General features: G+C 41.9%; 1 protein-coding gene across 1 annotated transcript in view; it reads right to left on the bottom strand.

Annotated features, from left to right (window-relative positions):
• Nucleotides 1-22,361, bottom strand: part of mkxa (mohawk homeobox a) — a 104,068-nt gene that overhangs the window by 73,908 nt on the left and 7,799 nt on the right. The window contains exon 3 of the mRNA XM_039753889.1: nt 7,477-7,636. Within this exon, the coding sequence (XP_039609823.1) occupies nt 7,477-7,636 (160 nt within the window). The remainder of the gene's footprint in view (nt 1-7,476; nt 7,637-22,361) is intronic.

Genomic DNA, 22,361 nt, shown 5'->3' with positions numbered 1-22,361 from the left:
CCAAAGCCTATGAAAAAACTCGTAGATCTGTCCCACCTTAAATCCCTTTGCACCTCTCCGTCAGCGTCTTTTGTCCTGTAAATGTGTCGATAAGCAGCAAGCAGCCTGCTATCACACCCCCCCCCACCACCGCACAGTTTCCCTGCGTGTCAGTTGCTTAGAGTTGTTTAGAGTGAGAAGTCAAGCAAAATGGCACCTTTCATAAATACTATATCGTTATTTGGAACTCATGCATTTCATGTGTGTTTTGTGTCTACAACAATCTATGGAAATACATCATTAAAACAGAAACATTTGTCATGTTTTGGTAATAATTGTCAAAATGTAGACATGAAGTGTGTAATGTGTGAAGCCTGAAGTCCAAATATCAAATAAACACTTTCACAAAAGGTACAAATATAACAGAAGAAGTGCGCTTCTATTCAAGAATATAACTGCAGAAAAAGAACCCGCGTTAGGGTGCGACATTGTGACAGCTCTTTGATACGACCGCTTCAGCGGCACAACGGTAACAACTGTTGACTGGTAATCAAAACTTCATGGGTTTGACCCCAGACGACTCCATTTTGAGAAGTGAACTGCTCTTATTCTTACTATTTTAGAATAAAGACATACATTTGATTTGAGTCTGTAAAAGCCGGTGTAAATTTATGATACAGACAGTCCCGGGGTTACGTACGAGATAGGGACTGTATGTTTGTACTTAAGTTGAATTTGTATGTAAGTCAGAACAGGTACATTATTTTAATAAATACTATTGTTGACCGACTGTAACCAAGTGCTCTGCCAATGAATGATGGAGTTTCACCTCTCTCTGACCTTTGTATTATTTCTACTTTATTTTCAATGGTGATGGTTTTTCTCTTCTTTACTGTATCACCAGCAGTTGCATCAGATTTGTATTTCAGAGACATTGTTGAAGGGTGAAGACAAAAGGTTAAGATGAGCTCTTCTGCACAGCACTGTATGCTCTCACAGCAGGAAGGCACCCATCGTCAACACGTCTGATGTACTCACAAGAGACAACTTGTGCATAACAGTACAAGCAGGCTTGCTATTGAGAATGAAAGGGGGCATCGAGGGGCGGTTCATCACCAGCCCACCTCACAGTCACCTCCACTACAGTATGCCACCTGCAGCATCCTCCCACCGAGATCGAACACGGTGCGGCCAAAGGCGGGCAGTGAATCGCCCCCATTCAATAGGCAGCCATCCGATGCACACTACAATGCAACCCCGCCACCCCGTTCACCCTCAATGGCCTCCGTTCAGCCACAACAGGGTCACCGCTTGCAGCATTACCAGCCGACCACCGAGAATGAACGGGGCAGCCGTGTGTGCTGGGAGGGCAGTGAAACCGCTTGCCGCCGGGAGCCACCCGAGGTACACTACACTGCGCGGGCAGCAAAATCAGCCCCCTCCAGCCACCAATTGCAGCGTCCCCAGGCCGAAGATGACGGAGCGGCAGATCTGAGGCGCATGCGTTGCAGCTGTTGTCCCATTCGTAAGTCGTAGGTCGGATGTTCGTAACCTGGGAACTACCTGTACTTGTAAAGGTTAGTGTTGTTTTTTTAATTCAGTTTTATTATCCCAGTTAGGTTCGCGCTCCCCCCAATCTGACACTGCTGTTTTCACATAAAGACGCGCTATAGCAGAGGTGAACTCAGATGATGACGACGGTTCTACATCGGAGAAAGAATGCATGTCGCACTTTTGCCGTCGCTGTACTTTGTATATGTACACGGGAAGCTCTGCAGTCTACTTGTGACTTTACACTGTGATGGTTTACTCCTCAAATATCCATCCTCATATCTGAGTATGTGAGAAAGTCCAGGGGAGACCACTCCTGATTTTTATTTTTAATATTTTAATAACTATGCAAAATTTCTAAAATTCAGTTTTTGCCTTGTCTTTCTGGGACATTCTTGATTAGGGAAGAAATGAATTTAAATGATTTTAGCAAAAGTCTGCTAAATAACAACATATGAGGAAGAAAAGGGGTGTGAATACTTTCGGAAAGTAGTGGCCACTGAGAGGGGCATCACTCTTCACACTCCACTGTCTGACTATTATTCGTTTCTTTTCCTCCACAGACGAGTTTTGTCCACCTCTGACTCCCCACCTAAATAGAGATGGCCCCTTTTATTTCGGACATAGGAATACTTTCGGTGTTAGGACATTACAAGGAGGAAGCACTCCTGGGTTTGGCTGGAGCCACGAAAAATAATGACAGGCCTTCCCTGCAGTTCCCCCTGGCGGCACCCATGGAATCCAGCAATAATAATAATAATAATAATAATAATAATGATAATTCTTTACATTTATATAATGTAGCACTTGTCTTCATCAGTCAAAGCACTTTACATAGTGACTGGTGCAATAATCCACCCGGATGATGTGGCAGCAGCCATTTGTGCACCAGTACGCTCACCACACATGAGCTATCGAGTGAGGCAGCGATAGCCAATTAGAGACAGGAGATGATTAGGGGGTCACAAAAACCAGGTCGTGGGGGCAGTTTAGCCCGGACATCGTGATACACTCTACTCTTTACACAGAATACCAAGGGATCTTTAATGACTACAGAAAATCAGGGCTTCGGTTTTACATCTCATCCAAAGGACGGCACCATTTTTACAACATAGTGCCCCCGTCACTGCACTGGGGCATTGAGTTCCATATTCAGACCACAGGGTGAGTGCCCTCTGCTGGCCACACCAACAACACTTCCTACCGCAACCCAAGCTTTTCCTTGATGGTGTCCCATCCAAGTACTGGCCTACCCCAAACATGCTTAGCTTCAGGTGGATGAACCCTTCAGAACTGCGTGGGTTGATCCAGAGGACTGCAACTCCCAGTATGCACTGCAGGCACTATGAATAGACCTACTGACCCAGAAATGCTGCCACCCAGTGGCAGTGTCTCCCTGTGTCCATCCCTGATCCTGGTCTGCCTGCCAAGTAAGAGGATGGGATTCATCCCGGGACAGGATGCTAATCTGTCCTTACCGTCAGTCACAAGGCCCACTATTTAAAGTAGGAAATGATATTAAAAACATTTCAAATGGTCTGTCATGCTTGCTTTCCCTTAAAAAGCATGGCAAACAATCTGCCCACATTACAGTATTTGTTCTTCGAAGGGTCCACCTCCAGCTCAACACATTTTGGCAAAATTGCCCAGATTTTCTTCCACAAAGGCGTTTGCTTGTCGGCCACATGCTGTATTCTTTCCATTTTGAAACTTCTTTTTTTTTTTTGTATATTTTAAGCACACCTGTAACTAAAAATATCATAGCCATTACTTCAACATCTTGGAATTCCTCATGAAGAGCTGTAGACTTGTGGCAAGCTAAACCAGCAGTTTGCAAAATAAAAATCTAAAAGATACCAAAAAAAAAAATTGGAAAGAAGAAAAAGAGTTTATTTTTGGCATATTTAATTCTCTTTCCAATAAATCCCAGAATAGATGGATCCTATTTGCCCTGTTAGAATGAAAACACAGCAGCTGAGCTCCCACTGGTGCAGGCACTCATGGTTAATATGAAATGAAGCCTGACTGAACATAGCATTTATTTATAGCGGGTTGGGTTCACCCACTTTCATCCCCGGCCTCAGTGAAAGAGTCAAGATTCAGAATGGAGCTGCACACTGGACATCTTTCATTGCAGCCTTCATCAGGACGTTACACTAATGGGTTTCTACAGCAGCAGATTTAATCCAAACTTTCTAAATTTTGTATCTGAGGTCAGAATCTGAACTTTCACCCTCACCACCAAACATGCTTACAATTTTTACAGACAATGATAAATCCTGGCCGTGGATGAATAAATCTGCAGTTATGGACCCCAAGGGGAATCTGAATTATACTCGCCACATGCTTGTGATAAGTCTTAACTCTTTAAGCCAGTTGCCAAAAAAACTGATGTTTGCAATTTTTGCAGTAGCCAGCTCCAAGGAGGAAAGAAAAAACAGAAAAAGATAATACTTTTATTCTACAGAAGGCTTCTGGGAAAATGGTAAGAGTAGCTTCTTGAACTGAGAGCAGAACGTTGACCCCAGATTAAAATTTAATTGCAAAACACCTTCAAGATCGGCTAATCTTCCTATATAATACGCTACTGTGGCTGTCCGTTTGTCTATCCAGGATTTTAAATCGCCTGTAGCTCGCAAACTGTTTGACCTATCCAGCCACTTATCCATTATTCAACCCTCTATATCCTAACTACAGGGTCACGGGGGTCTGCTGGAGCCAATCCCAGCCAACACAGGGCACAAGGCAGGAAACAAACCATGGGCAGGGTGCCAGCCCACTGCAGGTCACACACACCCATACACCAAGAACACACCAGGGACAATTTAGAATCACCAATGCACCTAACCTGCGTGTTTTTGGACTGTGGGAGGAAACTGGAGTACCCGGAGGAAACCTACGCAGACATGGGGAGAACGTGCAAACTCCATGCAGGGAGGACCGAGGAAGCGCTCCTTACTCCGAGGCAGCAGCGCTACCACTGCGCCACTGTGCCGCCCCCTAATTTGACCTATTGACCTGAAATTTGGTACACATATACTACATGACGTCTACTGTCCGCTTTCGGGGTGATGATTGGCCTCCAAGGTAATTCATATTTTGATTTTATTGAAGAATCAACTCTCGGCAGCGGGGCGGCCATGTGGTGCATGTGTATGGGCGCTGTTCTCATTCCCTACCACCTTCGCCGTCATTTCCCTTACCTCTTCATATCTTAAGTCATTCTTGAGGCAGATTGAAGACTTATGTGCCAGCTTAAGTGAAAAGTTAAGGAAAACGTACTAAGTAATTGCAACACAAACACTGACTTAATCAGTTTTAATTCAAAAAGATGCCGACGAAAGAAGAGATGCAGCGGGTCGCTAGGGTGGAGAAAAGAAGAGCTGCTCAGGAAGCAGCAAGCGCATCAACCGCTGAGCAAACGAATGCTAAACGTACAGAGAAAGAGAAAGAGGAGGAAAACCAGGAATGCTCAAGTCAAGTGGATTCACTGCACGTTATCTTGCAGTGCGCCATTACTGGTTGTAACAATATATATGCGCGTCAGTTCTAAGTGATTTGCACCCAATTGATCTATTACTATTACTGTCCTGTCATATTGAATTTCAGTTCAATGCATCAAACATTTATAAAAAGCATTTCCACTTCTATGCCCAGTATGCTATACACCAGTGGTTCTTAAACATGTTTTCCCTCACAACCCAATTTTGCCCTTTGCGTGTCTTTGCATCACCTCGGACCATCATCTACGGGATCCATCCCTCTTGTGGAACTGCCGCCGATAGTTGATAGTAGATAGTAGAGAATTGCTGCCTATTGTCAATTTTTCCTCGTTAGAGAATCGCTACCAATTGTCAAACTTCCCTGTTGGAAAATTACTACCGATTGTCATCCTTCCCCATTGGAGAATTACGGCTCAGGGCCGTCTTAATGCATGGGCACCTTTGGCAGTTGCCTGGGGGCCCCACGAGCATAGAGGCCCACGTTTTTTCTGATGCCTATGTATGTTTCTGTTTTGCTTTCAAAACAGGGGCCCCAGTGCTCTACGTTGCCCGAGAGCCTATGATGCTGTTAAGACAGCACTGTTACTGCTGATCATCATCTTATGGGGTGGGGGGGGTACCCCTCAGACAATCACCAACATAATTATATGAGGGAATTGTTTTACCCTTGCAAGCTCAGCGCTTCAGAAGGCTTACTGAAAACCACTTGTGATCCTTTCTCATTCAGTACTATTGTGATTCACGACTCAGCATAAACCAAGTTCAGACATCATGCGCCCCATCCCATAGTTAGGAAACTTTGCTATACACTAATTAAAGTACATTGTTCTAGGTTCAAGTCCTGTACCCAGTTGATGGCGTAAGTTGGCTCCACGTTTCCAGTTGCTCTAGGGAGCCTCTTGAACCTGCCACCGTCTGTAACGTAACCAAGGAATGAGCCTGGAAGATGAGGACACAACACACATAGCAAGGGGTATGGGCTTTTATTTAAAGAGGCAAACCAAACAGCGTTCAAAATAAAGTGCAGCACTCAATCCGTAATAAATAAATAATCCACAAAAAACAGTGTTAAGGTTAGGAGCATGCAATGATCGCGCGATGCCGCACCCACCACATGACAAAATACTTGGATTGGGACCCGAGTGCAGTGGGTGACACCTCAGCACCACACTGGAACATACTTGTTTTCATGGTGGCTGGAGAGGATATTAAATACAAATAAATAAGAATCCTGTAAAACAAGTTTAAAAATTCCCAGGTGGGCAACTGTCCTTTCAAACTCAATTCCTCTGTTGTGCTGCACTTCCAGACTCGATCAAACCTCACCCAACATCCCACTTCAAAGGCCCATGATACTTCTTTTTATATTACAGTGGATAGAAGCAGAATGTGGCATTGCTCAGGGAAGTCATGTTAAATGTCTGGTTATTTAGTTTGCTAGTTTGGCTCCAGTCTGTTCGGATGTTTCACTTGCTCTGATCCAGCAGGTTTGTCAATCCAACAGATGGCACATCACAAACATTAACACTGCTTTCACGAACACTGAAATGTATGCATTGCGTTTGTTATTCCAACAGATGGCACATCACAAATATTAACACTGCTTTCACGATTACTGAGATGTATGCATTGCGTTTGTTATTCCAACAGATGGCACATCACAAATATTAACACTGCTTTCACGAATACTGAGATATATGCATTGCGTTTGTTATTCCAACAGATGGCACATCACAAACATTAACACTGCTTTCAACTGAGATATATGCATTGCTATTGTTATTCCAACAGATGGCACATCACAAATATTAACACTGCTTTCATGAATACTGAGATGTATGCATTGCGTTTGTTATTCCAACAGATGGCACATCACAAATATTTGTAGTAATGCATTTTATTACCACAAATGTGTGATGCACCATCTGTTGGAAAGACAAATGCAGTGCATTTTATTACTACTTGCATTACAGCATACATTCTAGTAGATTGTTTACTGCAATCGTGAACGCAGACGTTTGCATTGATTATTTAGATTTCAACCCACCTTAGATGGTTAGCACAAGTCATAACCATATAAAAGCCTTAAATGTGTATCCCAAACACTGCATCAGTAACAATGAGAACTAACAATATCAAAATAAATATCCTCACCATATGTTTGTATCTATCTAAGCATTTTCTTTCAAACAAGCAAATGTTGGAACGGCACACTTTAAATAAAAACCTGCATTTGTGTTAAATTAAGACAAAAATGAAAGCACAAGCATCAACATGGAGAACAGAAAATTAGTGGCAGCAGTACATTTTGCAATGCTAATAAGCATTTCAGTATGTTTTCCAACAGTATGGCACACAAACAGTGTGGCACACTTTGGATTTCCCCACTGGCTGAATTAATATTTCCATATTCCCCAGTTGTGCTCCATCCAGTGTGTCCTACCTGCACTAATGTCATCTGAGATCCAAGCGCGAGCAAAATTTTTTCCGTCTTTGTTGGATAAGGGTTATCTCTGTGCTTGTACAGCCATTGCTTGAGCGGTCGAGCCATATCTTGCAGGGCTTGACGTTTGTGTCTCACTTTTCCGCCATTCTGACGAGACCTAAAGAAACAAAAGAAACACGTCCAGTCATAAATGCTTTTTAATTTTGATTTTTTACAGTGCAGGGCCCAAGGTAAGAGATGTAAAATCCAATAAATTAATTGTCTTACTTATAAGCATTCCATGAGGCAGGTAGTCTGAAAGCACTCCTGCTTTTCCCTAAATGTATTTATCTCGTTATGCAGGTTTCTTCCCAGGACTTAAGGACGATTGTCTTGAGAATTTAACCCTGCTTAGTCTCGGGCAAAGGATTGTGCGTCGGGAGCTAATCCTAGTTTTCAAATTTCTCAAAGACACTGATGAAGTAGATCATCATAAATCAAACAAAATCAACATTGATAAAGCAGAATTCTTTATTATCTTAGGGGTGAACCACGTAGTCGAGGACACCAGTGGAAATTAACCCATTAGACTCGGCCTGTATTTATGTCCATTTTCTGCCACTTTGATTTAACTGGCTGTAACTTCCATCCATCCATTATCCAACCCGCTATATCCTAACTACAGGGTCATGGGGGGTCTGCTGGAGCCAATCCAAGCCAACACAGGGTGCAAGGCAGGAAACAAACCCTGGGCAGGGTGCCAGCCCACTGCAGGGCACACACTAGGGACAATTTAAAATTGCCAATGCACCTAACCTGCATGTCTTTGGACTGTGGGAGGAAACCCACGCAGACACGGGGAGAACATGCAAACTCCATGCAGGGGGGACCCAGGAAACGAACCCAGGTCTCCTAACTGTGAAGCAGCAGCGCTACCACTGCACCACCGTGCCACCCCACTGGCTGTAACTTCATTATCCTTAACTCAAAAAGAAAAATAATTCTGAAATACAGAAAGTAAATTCGTCATTAGATACGGGGGTCTTTCCAGACTGTCTTAAGACTGCTGTAGTTAAACCCCTTCTTAAGAAACATAATCTTGACCCCTCTGCCTTTGAAAATTTTAGACCCATTTCTAACCTGCCCTTCTTAAGTAAAATTTTAGAGAAGGCAGTCATTATGCAGTTAAATGACCACCTAAATAAACATGCTATTCTTGATACTTTTCAGTCAGGCTTCAGAACAAATCACAGTACAGAAACTGCACTTGTTAAAGTAGTAAATGACTTGCGGGTAAATGCAGACAGAGGCCATTTATCTGTTCTCATCCTCTTAGATCTGAGTGCTGCATTTGACACCATTGATCATAATATTCTTAGAAATCGCCTTAGTCAATGGGTGGGCCTCTCTGGCAGTGTCTTAAATTGGTTTGAATCCTACCTGGCAGGGAGAAAATTCTTTGTGAGTTGTGGTAATCAAATCTCAAAGACACATGATATCCGATATGGTGTTCCACAAGGCTCTATCCTGGGTCCGCTGTTATTCTCAATCTACATGCTTCCGTTAGGTCAGATTATCTCAGGTTACAACGTGAGCTACCACAGCTATGCTGATGACACACAGCTGTACTTATCAATAGCACCTGATGACTCCGACTCTTTCATACACTAACACAATGTCTTACTGGTATTTCTGAATGGATGAATAGTAATTTTCTCAAACTAAATAAAGAGAAAACTGAAATTTTGGTAATTGGCAATAATGGATTCAGCGAGGTTATCAGAAATAAACTTAATGCACTAGGATTAAAAGTTAAGACGGAAGTAAAAAATTTAGGGGTAACCGTTGACTGTAATCTGAATTTTAAATCGCATATTCATCAGACCACTAGGACAGCATTTTTTCATTTAAGAAACATAGCTAAAGTTAGACCTCTTATATCATTGAAAGATGCTGAGAAATTAATTCACGCTTTTGTTTTCAGTAGACTAGATTACTGTAACGCACTCCTCTCAGGACTACCCAAAAAAGACATAAATCATTTGCAACGAGTGCAGAATGCAGCTGCTAGAATCCTAACTGGGAAAAGAAAATCCGAACACATTTCTCCAGTTTTGATGTCACTACACTGGTTGCCTGTGTCATTCAGGATTGACTTTAAAATACTGCTTATGGTTTATAAAGCCTTAAATAATCTCGCTCCATCTTATATATCGGAATGCCTGACACGTTATATTCCAAATCGTAACCTTAGATCTTCAAATGAGTGTCTCCTTATAATTCCAAAAGCTAAACTTAAAAGAAGTGGTGAGGCGGCCTTCTGCTGCTATGCACCTAAAATCTGGAATAGCCTGCCAATAGGAATTCGCCAGGCAAATACAGTGGAGCAATTTAAAACACTGCTGAAAACACATTACTTTAACATGGCCTTTTATAACTTCACTTTAACATAATCCTGATACTCTGTATGTTCAATTCTTCATAATAACTATTCATGGTGGCTCTAAAATCCATACTGACCCTACTCTCTCTTCTGTTTCTTTTTCCGGTTTCTTTGTGGTGGCGGCCTGCGCCACCACCACCTACTCAAAGCATCATGATGCTCCAACAATGATGGACTGAAAGCCAGAAGTCTACGTGACCATCATCATCAGGTCCTTCCATGAAAATATGATGATTTATGTTAGGTAGAATGCCCAGAGGGGACTGGGCGGTCTCTTGGTCTGGAACCCCTACAGATTTTATTTTTTTCTCCAGCTTTTGGAGTTTTTTTTTGTTTTTTCTGTCCACCCTGGCCATCGGACCTTACTCTTATTCTATGTTAATTAATGTTGACTTATGTTTATTTATTTTTATTGTGTCTTCTATTTTTCTATTCATTTTGTAAAGCACTTTGAGCTACATTTTTTTTGTATGAATATGTGCTATATAAATAAATGTTGATTGATTGATTGATTGATTGATTGAAGTAGTAATCACAGGGAGTGGATGGCGGTGTGAAAGATGAAACACCCCTCTCATTTAGTAGATGATAGTTCGCCCATCAAATTGTGTGCGGTTGAATAAGGACAATCAAGAAAGCCGCATGGGGAGGGCTGGGGTCAGGTGTAGCTGTGATACCGCCATCTTTGAAAAAAGGGAAGAAGGAGAAAAACTTTACAACATGGTACTGGGGTATGCAACATGGCATTTAAACGGCAAAACACTGCACTTTAATAAGAGCAATGGGGAAATGAATGATTTTATGCAGTTTTTTAAAAACTTTGCATAATTGTTCGGTTCTGCCAGCGGGTCCAAAACAATGTGACTGAGTTTAAAGGGTTAAGGGGAAGTGCATTTACTACTTTCTCCTTTTTCTGGCATACCTTGACTAGAGCTGCTGATTAGCTGTGCGTACTGCACTTCTGTTTATTAGTCATTTGTATAGAAATATAGGAATCACAATATTTTTAGTGCTGCTGCCTGGCAGTTAGGAGACCTGGGTTCACTTCCCGGGTCCTCGCTGCAGGAGTTTGCATGTTCTCCCCGTGTCTGAGTGGGTTTCCTCCCACAGTCCAAAGACATGCAGGTTAGGTGCATTGGTGATCCTAAATTGTCCCTAGTGTGGGTGTGTGTGCCCTGTGGTGGGCTGGCACCCTGCCCAGGGTTTGTTTCCTGCCTTGCGCCCTGTGTTGGCTGGTATTGGCTCCGGCAGACCCCCGTGACCCTGTAGTTAGGGTATAGCGGGTTGGATGATGGATGGATGGAAAGTCAGCAAACAGAAAGGAAAAAGTCAAAATTAACGTAAGCCGCCCTAATTCACAGTGTTTACCAGAAATATAAATTTGTTTCCTGCCTTGTGCCCTGTGCTGGCTGAGATTGGCTCCAGCAGACCCCCGTGACCCTGTGTTAGGATTAGGGAATCCAATCTCGGGAATTCGGGAATCCTGCATGTCATTCCTGGGAATCCCGGGCTTCCCAGGATGACACAGTGCACAGGCGTCTCGCATGTGAACGGTTTTAGAACGACCAACACTTATTTTTAATAAAACTACTGCAGTATGTTGACACCAATAAAAGACTAACCTTATCTACAAGCAGTTCATGCTGTTATATAAGTACATGTATCTAGTTCAGGGGTGCCCAATGCGTCGATTGCATTCAAAAACATTTTTTTTTTAAAGGTTAGTCTATCATATATCCTCCCTATTGCATTTGCCACTTGATTGACATACAGGGCGCCCAGTCTGAGATCTCCTTTCTTCTAACACACTGGTCATCTCAAGCACGCACGATCAAACGCGAGCTACTGCAAAACTCCGGCTGTGATCTAGTTAGCCTTCCAATTTATATCGACTAAAGAAGGAATTTAAAAGAAAATGTCTGGGGAGGGTATGGGCTGGATGTAGAATTGGATGGGGATTTTTTTTTCTCACAATGTCACAATCGAAGTGCGTGTGTCTGATCTGTCAATCTATCCTTGCTATTCCAAAGAAGGAAAATGTGGAAAGGCACTTTCGAACTGTTCATAAAAACTACGAAACTAACTTCCTTCCGAAAAGCGATCTGACAAAGAGAAAGGAGAGGGAACTAAAATCGCAGTTAATCGGACAGCCGTCATTTTTTACTCAGGTGAATTCAAAAGCTTCTTGGCTGCATTATTTGGCTCTACTTATTTATGCGAGTCAGCCTTTTCCCACATGAAGATTATTAAGTCCAAATACTGTAGTGACCATAAATGTATTGAATTGTTATTGTGCCATAAAGGTTATTAAGTTATGCATGTGTGTATATATATATATATATATATATATATATATATATATATATATATATATATATATATATATATATATATATATATGTGTGTGTGTGTGTGTGTGTGTGTGTGTGTTGGCTGGGATTGGCTCCAGCAGACCCCCGTGACCCTGTAGTTAGGATATAGCGGGTTGGATAAGGGATGGATGGATGGACTTTTATAACGGAGGATTTCTGGTAAGTAACCCTGTTTCTCAACTGTTCATTTTAAGTATAAGAACTCGTAATAAAACACACTTTCAAGAAAGCTCTAGAAACGTTTAAGAATTTTTTGCTGCATATTTAAGATTTACACTGCAAAATGCTTGTGTATTTGCAGTAGATTTTTATATAAATGTAAAAAGAACAGCATTGGAATGTATTATGTTCATAATAATTCTAATAGCATAAAAACAGGTTACGACCAATAAACCATTTTAAATTGTAACCACTTAAAAAATAGATTAACTTCAGTATAAAACAAGTATATTGCACCCAATCACTCTAAATAATTTGCCTCAACTTAAAAATTGTGGGTTCAATAAGATAAAAAGAATTATATTGGTTCAGTTTCAAAATATTAAGTGTGAATCATTACCTTCATTATTTTAAGTTGAATGGAGGTTATACTTTTTGCAGTGTAATAATACATTTTATTTATATAGCGCCTTTCCAATGCTCAAGGCACTTACAGAATATAAGAAAGAACAGCAGGGCACCTGATGACCCCGACTCTCATGATTCACTAACACAATGTCTTACTGGTATTTCTGAATGGATGAATAGTAATTTTCTCAAGCTAAATAAAGAGAAAACTGAAATTTTAGTGATTGGCAATAATGGAAATAATGAGGTTATCAGAAATAAACTTGATGCTTTTGGATTAAAAGTCAAGACGGAAGTAAAAAACTTAGGGGTAATTGTTGATTGCAACCTGAATTTTAAATCGCATATTCATCAGACCACTAGGACAGCATTTTTTCACTTAAGAAACACAACTAAAGTTAGACCTCTTATATCACTGAAAGATGCTGAGAAATTAGTTCACGCGTTTGTTTTCAGTCGACTAGATTACTGTAACGCACTCCTCTCAGGACTACCCAAAAAAGACATCAATCAGTTACAACGAGTGCAGAATGCAGCTGCCAGAATCCTAACTAGGAAAAGAAAATCCGAACACATCTCTCCAGTTTTGATGTCACTACACTGGTTACCTGTGTCTTTCTTTCAGAATTCTAACCCATAAGCAGAATAAGATTCTGCTTATGGTTTATAAAGCCTTAAATAATCTGCTCCATCTTATATATCAGAGTGTCTGACATCTTATATTCCAAATCGTAACCTCAGATCCTCAAATGAGTGTCTCCTTAGAATTCCAAGAGTAAAACTTAAAAGAAGTGGTGAAGCGGCCTTCTGCTGTTATGCACCTAAAATCTGGAATAGCCTGCCAATAGGAATTCACCAGGCTAATACAGTAGAGCAGTTTAAAACACTGCTGAAAACACATTACTTTAACATGGCCTTTTTATAGCTTCACCTTCATCTAATCCTGATACTCTGTATGTTCAATTCATTATAATAACTATTCATGGTGTCTCTAAAATCCGTACTGACCCCTACTCTCTCTTCTGTTTCTTCTTCCGGTTTCTTTGTGGTGGTGGCCTGCGCCACCACCATCTACTCAAAGCATCATGATGCTCCAACAATGATGGACTGAAAGCCAGAAGTCTGCATGACCGTCATCATCGAGTCCTTCCGTGAGAACCCTAAATACAAAGAGGACTGTTTCATTTATGTTAAGTAGAATGCCCAGAGGGGACTGGGTGGTCTCGTGGCCTGGAACTCCCACAGATTTTATTTTATTTCTCCATCACTTTAAAGTATGCTTGTTATTAAAATGTATCAAGCATTTGAGTTGTATCTTATAGTGCAACAGAATTGGCCTTACGTGCCCCCACATATTTCTGGCACACTGGAAGCATGTCTCAATTTAGGCATTTCACACTTTAGAGATATTTTACATTTGATTTACTGTATATTCTGCAGCATTTCAGAATTTGATTTGGATACTTAGGGGGCAGAGTGGTGGCTCTGAGGCTAAGGATCTGTGCTGGTATCCCGAAGGCTGCCGGTTCAAATCCCCATCACTGCCAAAAGAGATCCTACTCTGCTGGGCCCTTGAGCAAGACCTGTAATTGTTCCAGGGGTGCTGCACAATGGCTGACCCTGCACTCTGACTCCAAGGGGTATGCGAAAACTAACAAATTCCTAATACAAGAAATTGTATAAGGCAAAAGTAAAGAACTATATATATATATATTTGTGACAGCCTGGTAGCATGTCTGGATAAGACAGTTTATTCTACAGAGGTATGCTGCCATTTTTCATGGTGTGCCAGCACATATTTCTGGCAGCATGTCTCCATGTGGCATTTCACACTTTAGAGACATTTTACAGTTTGATTTACTGTATATTCTGCAGCATTTAATAATCTGATTTGGATATCACTGCATATTTGTGACAGCCTGGCAGCATGTCTAGATAAGGCAGTTTATTCTATAGAGGTATGAAACCATTTTTTATATCTTATAGTGTGCCAGCACACATTTCTGGCAGCATGTCTGGATGTGGCATTTCACACTTTAGAGATATTTTACAGTTTGATTTACTGTATATTCTGCAGCATTTCATAATCTGATTTGGATATTACTGCATATTTCTGGCAGCATGTCTACATAAGGCAGTTTATTCTATAGAGGTATGATACCATTTTTTTATATCTTATAGTGTGCCAGCACACATTTCTGGCAGCATGTCTGAATGTGGCATTTTACGCTTTTAGGCTATACTATCTTTTGATTTATACCCTATATACAGCGTATCTGGATACCAGTATATACATGTATTTGTACCAGCTTAGCTGCGTGTATTGATAAGGCATTTTGGACTATAAAGATATTATAAACTTCGATTTATATCTTACAGTGTGACAGAATTGGCCTTAGGTGCCAACACATATTTCTGGCAGGCTGGCATGATGTTTCTATAAGGCTTCTGGTAGCACATCGCGATGAAGCATTTTACACAACTGAGCTCCGCAAGGATTTATATCCTACAGCAGCGGTGCCCAATGCGTCGATCGCGATCGGCCGGTAGATCGCAAAGGTAGTAGATCGCGTTGCATTCAAAAACATTTTTTTTAAATGTTAGTCTATCATATATCCTCCCTATTGCATTTGCCACTTGATTGACATACAGGGCGGCCAGACTGAGATCTCCTTTCTTCTAACACACTGGTCATCCCGCACACACAATCAAACGCGCAAGCTACTGCAAAACTCCGGCTGTGATCTAGTTAGCCTTCCAATTTATATCGACTAAAGAAGGAGAAAGAGAAAGGAGAGGGAACTAATACATATATATATATATATATATATATATATATATATATATATATATATATATATATATATATATATATATATATATATATATATATATATATATATATATATATATATACACACACACAGTATATATCGCATTTTTAGTAGGTAGATCATTTCGACCTGGTCATTTTAAAAGTAGCTCGCAAGCTGAAAAAGTGTGGACACTCCTGTCCTACAGGGTGTAAGAGTTGCCATTAGCTGCCACATCATATTTCTGGCAGCATATCTTAATAAGGCTATACTACCCAGCACTGATGTTTATAGATCACTATTTTGTATCCCTGTTATGAAAATTTAGTTGACAGCATTTTTTCCATAAGGAAAATAATTGTATCAATGAGAACTAGTCTAACATATTCAAGTTTGCTAAGACGATTTAATCAAATTTTAAATGATTTAGTTAGAAGCATTATCCAATTCAGACTGCGGAGAAGCTCTGGAAACACACGACAACACCTCTGTCCACCTCTAGATGTCACTGCAGAGCTTTCCCAAGACGCACCTCCGGTCCACACATGTAACACATTTATTTCCCTTTAACCTCCGGTCCGCATGAGGTGACCGTTTTGCAAATATTTTCCTTGTAATTCAGACCTGCATCAAGTACCCGAGAAACATTTCCCTATTTGCTCCAGAACTGTTGGCGACACACATCATGTATTTGTATAAAATATTCTCTATTCGGTTTCATGATCCTCGGATACTGCACTTTACAGGCAGCTATGTTATTCTTAATTCTCACATTACCCTTTAAAGAACAATATCAGAAGAATAAGACCTAAGCGATGTAAAAAAAATAATGTTGATTTAAGTTGCCTCCAGTCTCACACAGCGTAAAAAATGGCTCGGCGTGTTCGCGGTTTAAAAACAAGGGCTCATAAAGAACCACTGTGCTTGTCCGCAAATAGAGAGCCTGGAGTGTGGGGAGTGTAAACATAGCGGCCGTCTGACAGAGGGGCAGTTCATCCCCACAGCGGCAGACTGAAATAAAACAGCACGGCGTGTCACCGATTTCGCGTCAAACGAGGCTCTGTTTATCGTGTCCGTCTCAATGAGCTTCTGCTCTTGTCTTTTGGGCAGACAGACAGACCTCATTTTGAACTGCTCCGTAACTTCGATGCTGGGGAAACCCCAAACAACACGATTATTGACGCGTCTTAGTTATGAAGGCTGCTTTCATCGATCCGTTTTCTAATTCGTCGTTGACAGCACAGAATCGCGAGGTTTATGCTGGCAGGAACGGAAGGCTGTTGTAACGCTGGGTGCCGTTCACCCACCTACCTAAACCCAACACTCGGCCAGTTTAAATCAGAGACACCGCGCCGATGGGGAACTTGAAAACGAAATGAAAGACTTTGTGGTTATTAAAGTCTACACGTTAGCACGAATGTTATTAATATTTTTGTTATTAACATCCTAAAACACCTCCCTGGGTCGCCCTTAAAATAAACGTTCTGCTGTGGCTTCTTAGTAGGTTTGTGTGGTTCCTTGTTTAACCATTGCTTGACAAAGGACCACTTAGTTCTTGCATATGAAATTGGTCCTTTGTGATATAATATACAGCAAGAGTCCTTTTAATATCATGAACCCATCGGAATTTTAAAAAATCATTTTTATCTATTCATGCTTATTTATAGTACCTGTTACACAGTGCTTTAAGTGGGCTGGTACTCAGCAGTTCTTTCAATTTCAACATATGGCGCTTTCCCACCACAGGACTTTTTATTCTGTGTGACCGGTGGCCGGGTCCCATACCCGATTGGGACGCCCCTGCTGCATATGTTCCGGGGGAATAGTCATGGGCTCCTCAGTATCAGGGGACGCTTGGTGGCAGCCTCCCTGGTTGACATTTCCCGCAGGATTCCATGGGAGATGGAGTTCTCCACAATACTGTGGGAATCTGGGGTGGCCGCCAGGGGGTGCTGCATGGATCCTGGTGCCAACCTGGACACCTCTACAGCCCCGCCCGGAAGTGCAATTAGCAACAGGTGATCAGGCACCTGGAGCACTTCTGGGTGGGCTATAAAAAGGGCCAGCATCCACCACTCAGGGGTCATAATCGGGAGGAAGAGGTTGCCTGGGAAGAATGGTGGTGCCAGAGGAAGGACTGGACTGGATTGTGTTGTGTTGTTGGTTTTAAGTGCTTCAGGACTGTGTTGTGGCTGGGGGTTCACGGGGAGGACATGCCCTCCAGCTGAAGAAAAATAAAAGTTCTCTTGTGTTTTACACGTGCCTCAGAGTGTGTGCCAGGTCGGGCACTATACAGCGTTCATTTTACACTGATCCAGGGACTTTTTAGAAAGTCTTGAATTTTTGTAGAACTCCCTCCATTTGAAATTCCTGGGTGGGTAGTTCCCAATACTTTTTTTTTTTTAATTCCTTGTACAGGGTATGTACCTTATGCTGTATCATGGCAGGGGCTCGGGCGATGAGTTTTGATTATCGGTTGACCACAAGCACAGGTGCCATCTTACAAATCTGTTAGTAGTTTGTACCTTTGGAGAGTTATTGGTGAAGATGGAGTGCCGCACTTCGCACCGCATTTCACAGCACATCACTCATCATAATCCCCTCCCTGGCGTGCCGCACCACCACCCTGTCAAAGCAATAAATGCCCCAGTGAACTCCCAAATGCACCTCACTTTGCACCGCTTCAATCTTAACATCTGTCTCTCCAGTGTGCTGTGCCATACACTGCGTTAAAGCAATAATTGCCTCCACGAACACCTGAACGCATCTCAATTTGTACCGCATCACCCTTCATAGCTGCCTCCCTAGTGCACTGCGCCATACACCGCGACCCGACATGAACTCCCGAACATGTATCACTTTAAAGAGCTGCGGCCTACGAGGCATTGAAAAAATAACTTGGGGGTCCTCCATGAACTCCTGAACGTGCCTTACTTCACACAGCATCATTCTTCTTTGCACATCACATATTTTGCATAAAGGTTACAGTCTCCGTTTTGCAGTGGAAACGCAACAAACAAAACTGGCAAGATGTGTCCCAGGGCCTGCACTGTATAGGAACTCACTGGTTCTTGAAAACAAAGTTACAGTGGGGGGATGTCGCCTATAGAGTACTGGAACCTTCCTTGCATAACAGTGAGTGTCGGCTCATCTTTGAGAAGCTTTATGGTATGGACACATGATATTCTATACGGTGTTCCACAAGGCTCTATCCTGGGTCCGCTGCTCTTTTCGATCTACATGCTTCCGTTAGGTCAGATTATCTCGGTGCATAACGTTAGCTACCACAGCTATGCTGATGACACACAGCTGTACTTATCAATAGCACCTGATGACCCCGACTCTCACGATTCACTAACACAATATCTTACTTGTGTTTCTGAATGGATGAGTAGTAATTTTCTCAAGCTAAATAAATAGAAAACTGAAATTTTAGTGATTGGCAATAATGGATATAATGAGGTTATTAGAAATAAACTTGATGCATTAGGATTAAAAGCCAAGACAGAGGTAAAGAATTTAGGGGTAATTGTTGACTGTGACCTGAATTTTAAATCCCATATTCATCAGACCACTAGGACAGCATTTTTTCACTTAAGAAATATAACAAAAGTTAGACCTCTTATAACATTGCAAGATGCTGAGAAATGAGTTCACGCTTTTGTTTTCAGTCGTCTAGATTACTGTAACGCTCTCCACTCAGGACGACCCGAAAAAGACATCAATTGGTTATAACAAGTGTAGAAGGCAGCTGCTAGAATCCTAAATTGGAAAAGAAAATCCGAGCACATTTCTCCAGTTTTGATGTCACTACACTGGTTACCTGTGTCATTCAGGATTGACTTTAAAATTCTGCTTATGGTTTATAAAGCCTTAAATAATCTGCTCCATCTTATATATCAGAGTGTCTGACATCTTATATTCCAAATCGTAACCTCAGATCTTCAAATGAATGTCTGCTTAGAATTCCAAGAACAAAACTTAAAAGAAGTGGTGAGGCAGGCGGCCTTCTGCTGTTATGCACCTAAAATCTGAAATAGCTGACTGATAGGAATTTACCAGGCCAGTACAGTGGAGCAGTTTAAAACACTGCTGAAAACACATTACTTTAACATGGCCTTCTCCTAACTTCACTTTAATTTAATCCTGATACTCTGTATATTCAGTTCATTATAACTACTATTCATGGTGGCTCCAAAATCCGTACTAACCCCTACTTTCTCTTCTGTTCTTTTTCCTGTTTTCTGTGGTGTTGATCTGTGCCACCATCACCTGATCAGAGCACCGTGATGCCCCTACATTGATGGATTAAAGGCCAGTAGTCCACATGACTGTCATCATCAAGTCCTTCCATGAGAACCCTGAATACAATGAGGACGGATCATTTCTGTTAGGTAGAATGCCTAGAGGCGACTGGGTGTTCTCGTGGCCTGGAAACCCTGCAGATTTTATGTTTTCTCCAGCCGTCTGGAGTTTTTTTTTGTTTTTTCTGTCCTCCCTGGCCATCAGACCTTACTTTAATTCTATGTTAATTAGTGTTCTCTTATTTTAATTCTTACTTTGTCCTTTATTCTCTTTCTTCATCGTGTAAAGCACTTTGAGCTACATTATTTGTATGAAAATGTGCTACAGAAATAAATGTTGTTGTTGTTGTTATGGGCCCAACCACCCCCTGCAGTTTGATGAAAGCCTAACAGGAGACCCCACTATATCACCATAAAAAGAGTACCGCCAGTAATTTGGCTCCACTTCTGACACAGCTATTACAGATCTAAGTAAGCGCCCGGTTCTTTCCAAAACCTGTGTGTGAAACATTTTCTTTGGGTACTAAAAATGGCTCAGCTATAGCATTACTCCAAAGATCCACTTTGGCACTGTCATTTTTACAGACGTACTAAAGACATCCACCCAATTCCGCAATGTGGTTAATGCAGTCGTGAGGTGGACCCTATCACGGCAAGATGAGGATTAAAAGAACCTGTCCAGAATGAGATACCAGTCCATCTTGGAGCGCACTTAAGGTCCCGTCAAACCATTTGACTTTTCCGCCTATTTTCAGTCACAGAAACTTCATTTACATAATCTATCTAATAATAACGTAGTCATTTACAGAAGCAGGTCGGGGACAGTCGAGGTACACTCCCAAGACCACCAGTCATGAACTTTGACATCCCCGGTGACTCAGTCAGAGCAGTCAAAGACCACCCTGATGAAATCAAACACAAGGCATACAATGCTGAGGCAATGAAAGATTGAAAGGAGGTGTTTTGGACCACGAAAACAGAAGAGAGGCTCCTCTCATGTTTGTTGTATCACAAAAGATTTGAAAAAGCAAAATAAAAAATGCCAAGTACAATACAATACAATGCAATTTATTTTTGTATAGCCCAAAATCACATTTAACAGGCCCTGCCACTTGACAGCCCCCCAGCCTTGAGTCTCTAAGAAGACAAGAAAAAACTCCCCCCAAAAAAAAACCCTTGTAGGGAAAAAATGGAAGAAACCTTGGGAAAGGTAATTCAAAGAGGGACCCCTTTCCAGGTAGGTTGGGCGTACAGTGGGTGTCAAAGAAAAGGGGGTCAATACTGTACAATACAATACACAGAACAGAACACAAGTCATCCTCAATACAGTATAAAAATATTACAAGTACGGAGCAGAAGTTAACAGTAGATGATATCACATAATATGATTTGGATTTGTTTAGAGTCCTGGAGACCTCATCCATCAAGCTGCCACCCCCTATTGGCCATTCCACAGCTGAAACAGCACTGAGCCAGCCAATCCGATGAAAGGACCCCTCTACCCCATGATTCCTGTGATCCTCCATCACAGATGACTTTACCTTAGGCAGGCAAAACAACTTGGCAGGTGGGCCGTGGCCAAATTTGCCACACCTGGAAAGCCTTGGCAGAGACACCGATGCTGTCAAGATGTGGGAAGGTTTTTATAAAATAAATGTAAATCTGTGCTGAAACGTTTTAACAAAAGTCGTGCCGTTTATCTTCCCCTTCAGCTCACGGTCATGTAAGCTGACATCTTCAAGGCAGTGACATCTAGCATCGGGATTTTGTCTTAAGTCGTATTCTGCTATTGTGTCTGTGAGACTTGCACACGGCAAGGACAATGCATGCAATTCAGCCGCAATGAAAGATCGAAAGCGGACCACGCAAACAGAAGAGGGGCTGCTGTGCTTGTTGTATCACAACACAATTGATAAAGAGGTTAGGAGCACACACATTGCCGCACCCACCACACAACAAACCAACTCAGGATCCAGGTTAGGACCCGAGTGCAGCCATGCAATGGGTGATACCTCAGCACCACACTAGTTCAGATGGAGTAGAACAGTGTGAGGTTTTTAATGGTGGCTGGAGTGCCAATTCTGCCACCAACCCCGACGTTTTCCCCTGCAAGTTGGACGGCCTACATGCAGGGATGGATGCAGATTGACGTCATACCCAGGACAGAGCAATGGCAGGTTAAGGGCTTTGCTCAAGGGCCCAACAGAGCAGAGACCCTTGTGGCATTTTACGGGATTCGAACCGGCAACCTTCCAATTCCCAGGGCAGATCCCTAGCCTCAGAGCCACCACTCCACCCATTGATAAAGAAAAATAAAAAACCACAAGATCTCGACTGAACTCGCCATACCTGGAAAGTCTTGGCACCGGCACAGGCAGCACGTTCATTGGTTGTCAGAAGATTG

This window comes from Polypterus senegalus, chromosome 5 (assembly GCF_016835505.1).
Source record: "Polypterus senegalus isolate Bchr_013 chromosome 5, ASM1683550v1, whole genome shotgun sequence".
In the NCBI taxonomy this organism is placed as follows: Eukaryota; Metazoa; Chordata; class Cladistia; order Polypteriformes; family Polypteridae; genus Polypterus; species Polypterus senegalus.
This window is presented reverse-complemented; position numbering and strand designations above follow the sequence as displayed.